This window comes from Diadema setosum, chromosome 8 (genome assembly GCF_964275005.1).
Source record: "Diadema setosum chromosome 8, eeDiaSeto1, whole genome shotgun sequence".
NCBI classification, from domain to species: domain Eukaryota; kingdom Metazoa; phylum Echinodermata; class Echinoidea; order Diadematoida; family Diadematidae; genus Diadema; species Diadema setosum.
In genome coordinates, this window is record NC_092692.1 from 4,860,429 (window position 1) to 4,867,211 (window position 6,783).

General features: G+C 40.4%; 1 protein-coding gene across 1 annotated transcript; it reads right to left on the bottom strand.

Moving 5' to 3' along the window:
• Positions 1-326: 326 nt before the first annotated feature.
• On the bottom strand, positions 327-4,534 carry LOC140231714 (uncharacterized). Its single transcript, XM_072311868.1, has 2 exons — positions 4,104-4,534; positions 327-849 (listed from the first exon to the last, which is right to left on the bottom strand). The coding sequence occupies exons 1-2, from the start codon at positions 4,532-4,534 to the stop codon at positions 327-329; spliced, it is 954 nt and encodes a 317-aa protein (XP_072167969.1).
• Positions 4,535-6,783: the final 2,249 nt, after the last annotated feature.

Genomic DNA, 6,783 nt, shown 5'->3' on the forward strand with positions numbered 1-6,783 from the left:
ACGATAATGTTGGTCAATAGATACACTCAACAAAGAATAGATGATGTCTCGGAACTTATTACATAAATAAGAAGAAAATATTCTCTGGATAGTAGAATGGACAGCGTAGCAATTTTCATATTCGAAATGAATGCTATAAATACGTGGCCAGTGAGCGAAAATGAGCATGACAAGGCAACAGTGACCACATAATCCACACGTTCAAATCATCAGTCACAGATAAAATCATGACAATGCAGACAGGAAGCTGTAACATTTATAAATTCAGTAGCAGCCCTTAGTTATCTTAGGCAAAGGGAAGTCTCTGGATCAAGTTAGTGGTCTGATCATTCATCTGGAATCACGACGGCTACAACACCAGGTAATTGAAACGTGTCTGACGTTTCTCTGTCAGTAGTATCTCGCGCCCTCGGTTCGGAATTAATATCGGGTCCTTGAGAGACATGATCGGAAGATCTAGCGATATTCAGTTCACCAATAGAAACGGCATCTTCCGTGCCCGCAGTCCGGGAAATGTCAGGGCCAGGGGAAGCAGCCTCGGCGGTTGCAACGTCCGCACTTGCAGTGCTGGTACATGTACTGGGCGAACTTATTTCACCATGACGTGGGGGGATGTCACTTTGTGCATCTCCAATGTCTATTGTCGTGGCCTCCTCGTACGACGGCAGGGTGAAAGTGAGCGCGCTTATCTGCCTACTCACGGTGAAGACGGGACGTTCTGATTGGTCAGTGAGTACCGGGTCTTCGACAGGTTCGGGGGCGTCGTCGCTGTCTATGGATGTGATTGGTGGAAAGTACACAGGAGGTGGTTCTGATGGTAGGAATGTCCAATCAGATGGTTCCGGACACCTAAAGTAGATAAAAGGCAAAATGATTCTCGTTTTTCTACTCAACCACACTTCTGTAATCTGTGTATCTGTTTCTTTTTCTTTTTTTTTCTTTTTTTTTTTGGGGGGGGGGGACGGGGAAGAGGACAGTGCGATTAAGAAACTTAAGCGTGACAAAAGCAATTATGCTCTTAACTTAATAACTTGATTTCAAATAAGTATAATCTCTATACAAACTGATTGATTAGATGTCAGCTTGTCATTATTCAATTCAATTCAATTAATTATAATATTATGTTGACTCTTTTTTCCAACAAAACATAAAATAGAATAAATCAGGAATTGCATCATAGGCACTACGTTCGACTGCGTGAAAAAAAAAGATAGTTAACAAATAAAGATAATAAATGCATACCGGCAAAGTACAAAGTAATGTTTAGAGAAAAACAAAGAACTGTGAGGTGCACTAAAAATCATGCTTGTATATTATTGTGAACCAATCACTGATATGGTTAAAAAAACCAAGTATGTTCGTTTGAAAAATAACTTGATTTTAAATAAATACAATCTCCACAAAAAAACTGACTGATTCCATTCCAGCTCGTGGTGATTTGAGTGAATCTATCTTTTTCAATCAGGCCTCCTATGAGATATTCATAGATTCATAATTTTGGAAAGGGGTTCCGATGAGTTCCTTATCAACACGATACAGCCGAACGAATTGACGTGTTTTGCAAGAACGGATTCGTGATAGATGATTCAAGGTTTACTATAAAACAGTTTAAAATCAAACAGCGAAGTCACTGTGTTCATTGTCATTGTGATAGATATTGTAAAAACAATTGTACGAAATTACATAAGTGCCTTTTTTTATTTGACAGCAATAGGTAAACTCACATGTGATGCTGGTTTGAAAGAAGAGGAATTCATTTACTTAAGGCTCATGAAGAGATTGAATGAGATTTGCTTTTGACTTTTTTTTTGTACATGTACAGATGCTATCAAGAAATAGAACAGGAAAGGTTGTTGTGAATCCAATTAACGATTTCTATTCGGAAGAAAAATTCGTAAAAGAATTGACGAAGACTAGAATTGTAAGATATGATGATATAATTTACTGAAAGAAATGATATATATTCTGTAAATTGTTTGTCAACTTTTTTATTTCAAGCTGTCAGAGAAGTATCATTTTCTCATCCCTTTCAAATATGGTTTGAATATTTAATTACGAAGACTATTAATACTCTTTTGTGGGTATAAAATAAATCCAAATCAGACATAACGTGAGAAAGGTAAGACATATAAAGATTTAAGAAGTTTTCACAGAACAGTGACATTAGCTCAACATCCTGTAAAAATCACCAATACCAAGTAATAACGTCATTAACTCACAATGCCCTCACTGGTTTTTGCACAAAGTATAATGATTTGTTTATTTAGCAATATCGACCCTTTTCTAACAGAAATCACCATTGCTAGATAAATAGCACAAAATCATACGCGTGGTGTTTAATATTTCATTTTCTATTCTTATGTCCTCACCCCCCCCCCCAAGAAAAAAAGGAATATTGAATTCAGTGAAGGTTTATATGGTTGTGAATCGACAGTTCCTGAGCCATAAAACCTCGTCATCATCCTCACCTCCTCCAATTGGCAAACTATGTGCTTCCTTCTTATATAACTTTTTTTTTCTTATAAAGTTTTTCTAATTTTCTTGCTCTCATTGGTTTCAAATCAAGAATAGAATTGATTTCAAGATCCTACTGCTCACTTTTAAATTCATGGTCTGGCCCTATAAGTGATAAGGATACCTGTCTTCCGTAATCGAGGGGCGGCAGCCTCGCCCTATGCCTTCGTTTATCTGGCCTTACTCTTCTCATTACACATGTCGAGTGATATGGGTGCCACGCATTTTCCTCTATCGCCCCTCGCCTATGGAACTCCCTCCCATTTTTTTTCTCTGTAAAATTGACAAACTGGATCACTTCAAAGCCTCACTCAAAACTCACATTTTCACCAGGCACTCAATTGCTAATTCTCTTGGATGAATCTGCGCCTTTGAATGTATCTACAACAGATATATGAAATGGCGCTGTACAAGTGCTGTGGATCATCATCATCATTACCTTATATCTATAAATTATCTTCTATAGATTATGTTCGATTTTGATGAAACACTTTTTATTAATTGTTTGGGGTTTTTTCCCCTCACCCAGAATATATTGAACATGGTTGGACTGGAATGTAGGAAGAAAGTACCTCATCTATAAAAACGCACATCAGTCACCGGCTGACCACTTATGGCTGTGTTAGTTAAATAAGAGGGATGTGAGATCTCTCACACCTCACTTGTTATATAACAGATACATTAACAGGGAGAATCCAACTGCCCTCTATAGGAAATCCCTAAGCGACCCGAAATGGACCTTAAAAAGACTGTAAAAATAGATGCATAAACAAGCATTTTTAGGCTTCTGTGCAACGCATTGTATACCTAGGACACGTTTGACATTGCTGGCAGGAAATGCGTGTGTTTTTTTCCAATGGTTTTTTTTTTTTTCAGTAATGACACTGTCACGACTGTGCAGAAAAAGGCATTTCAGGTGATTTTATACGATTGACACTGTTTTCATTCTCAGTCCCTTCTTCATGCTTCCCTGTCATACAGATTTCATAACGTACGAACGAAACGAAAATAGGGTTATCTCTTCTCTGAATCCGAGTAAAAAGAAAAATAAGTAGCCGATTGAGCAGGAGCAAGAAAACGACTTAAGAAAGTGGACAGCAATACATTATTCAACATTGCGTTCTTCCTGACTGTTAAAAAAAAAACCCACACACACACGCACACACGCAAAATAAAACACGTAATTGTGTGTTAGCGACCTTGATCTTTACCGTTTGTACCTTTTTTCTCTGAATTTGAAATGCACTGATTTTGTTTCTTCTAAGTCAGCATGAAATTCATCATTTTGCTTAAGTACACATTGCTTGCCCTCAGTTTCATATGAGAGATCATATGTCACTGAACTGAAAAAAAAAAATGCAATCTGTAATGTAAATGCAAGCTGTATTCATCTCTTACCTTGGCTTATTCATCAAAAAATGTGGCATAAGAACTTGCAGTGTGAAGCAATTATTCTGAATTAGTTAGTGTCTTTGCTAGAAGATCAGCACGTAGTTACTGTTGTATCTGAAACGCCAGATACAAAGAAACATGTATGAAACACATACATTACAAAATGGGATTATACCCAAAGGACCAAAGGAACATACCGCATCAATTCCTCAACGCTGATACTCGCTGCGTACGTCGGAGGATTGTCCCCGTTGTTCGTCTCCTCGCTAGTCGCTCGCGGCGAGCTAGGCTCGGCCCTGGACGACGCTCGATGCCGACGTGCACGCCGGTTTCGATGAAGGCGATCCCAACTTCGATATATGCCGTCTCCCGCCACCGATGCCGTCCGATCCTTGTACATATTCCTCGCAACGTAGTCCATGAAGAGGAGGGCGAGTCCCGTCATGATGACGCATATGCCCACGATGATCAGAGCCGGAGTTTTGGCGATTGGCGACACGATCATAAGCAGGGCGCCAAACGTGATAGTGAGAAAGGACTTGCAGCGAAGGTTCTGCCATCCCTTGTACTCGTGCCTCGGTGGTCGCCGATAGGGCATCCCCTGTACTGTTCGTCCATCTCGAGCCATTGTTTAAAATGCTGCGAGCTTAATTGTGATGCATCAGTCGGTCAGGGTAGCCATGTTTACGTCTCGTCAGTTGATTCATGCTACCTCAACCTCGAAGTACGAGGCCTTCTCCTTGAATTATTGTCCTGGATATAAGACAACCAGCCATGTCAGCTCAGCATACTCATACTTCTACATGCTGCTGAATTGAAAGTCAAACACAATGAGACTGAACCTCAAACAGTCGAAACAGCACAAGTTTTGACTGTCATGGATCCGTCTGTAGAATTAGACATCTCTCGGCCATTCTACTAGCACATGAAAGAGAAGGAACCAGCGTGCTGTCAGATACATACACTTGTTCCGAATCTATCTTTGTGTTACGTGTTGGTACTGGGGTTGAAAGGTTGTTTGCCCTCAACAAACGTGCTGACTTACACGCTGCGTTATCTATACTCTGCTGACCGTAATCAGGACCCATCAACGTAAACTGGGGGTGGGGCTAGGGAAGATAACACCCCACCCCCAGTTTATTCCCCTTATATAAAGTCTTACGTATGATCAAAACTTAAACCAAATCATCAACTTCATATTTCTTCTCAACAACATTACTAATACCGCTGTCGCTTTGCTCTCTCGTTCGCTGGTCCAACAGGCATTGCGATATTACGTTACAAGAGAGTAGGCCCTACGCCAACTGAAAATGCGAGTTCCTTGCCAAGGTAAAACAAAACGAAATGACAACGCCATGGACAAACAGCATTTCGTAACGACGCCAAAGCAGCAAGAAATACAGCGACCAAATTGACCATTGGTCTCCCGTTCTTATCGCATGGTCGGTTTGTGTCTTATTTGTTTTCGCACTCTACACAACTTAGAAGGAATTGGTTCTCAACTATCACACACACACACACACACATACACACACACACACACACACACGCACACACACGCACACACACACACACACACACACACATACACGCACACAAACATCAGTTGGTATACATCCCTCCACTCACACGAAGCCTATTGTGCTTAAAACTTCACAAGTTGAAAAGTTGGCAAAACAATAAAGATGTGTTTATATTACATTCGATATAAATAGAATATGTATATTGCTTTTTTGCATGACATATTTTGTACACTTACATTCTTTGTTGAAAATGAAAATAAATGAAATAAATGAAAAAGATATGTCCTTCGCAAGTCACCACGCTCAGGATCCGTTTCATTTTTCCTCTGACGAAGATAATGCTTTTAAATCGAAAACTCAGCCCCTTCTCGACTCTACACGCAAATTCACATACACCTTATAACTTCTCTCCGACAGCGGGCGACCAACCTGCGCCTCTCCATTCCAGCTTGGCTGCGATCAGTGCAATCATTAACCGTTGTCTCCTCTCAGAACCTAACATCCGAATAAGATTGGGATCTCCAAATTAACCAGGCCAAGGATGAACCTCAGCACTTCAGATGTGAAGTGGCATGATGCATCGAAAATTAATGCATTATCAAGTTTCAATAAATTTTCTATGATAACAGGATGATGATGATAATGACAATTTTAAAATTATTCTATAGTCTAAATTATGTTTCCCCAGCCATGCTCTTCTTGACACAGAAGTGTAAATGGCTACTTGACAATTCCAGGGGTAAATATAATGGTAGGGCCCAGTGGTAGACCATGAACATTTAAGAGACGCTACTTTGAATACCACAATAAATCCATGCTTAATATAATGATTCTTATTGATCTTCTTCTTCTTCTTCTTCTTCTTCTTCTTCTTCTTCTTCTTCGTCTCCGCCACCACCTCCACCTCCTCTTCCTCCTTCTTCTTCTTAGTCGTATTATTATCAATTTCATCATCGTTATCACTGTTAACAGATTTCCTCGCTTTCACAAAAAGTGCAGGACCTGCAGGCTGACATGGACGAGGCAGAGCAGTACTCGCGGCGAAATTGCTTGATATTCGCCGGTATAGAGGAGAGCAGCAACGAGTGCACCGACGACGTCATCCTCGACATATGCAAAGACGGCCTAGGAATCGACATCACGAGCAGCGACATCGACAGAAGTCATCGTCTGGGTCCCGTCCTCGAGAAAAGTGGCAGCAACGACAACAAAAGGGCAAAACGCAATCGGCACATCATAGTGAAATTTACCAGCTATCGCATGAGAGAGAGGGTCTACAGCTCAAGATTCGATCTGCGAAAGAAAGGAATGAGCAACATCTACATCAACGAAAACCTCACGAAAGAGCGATCGC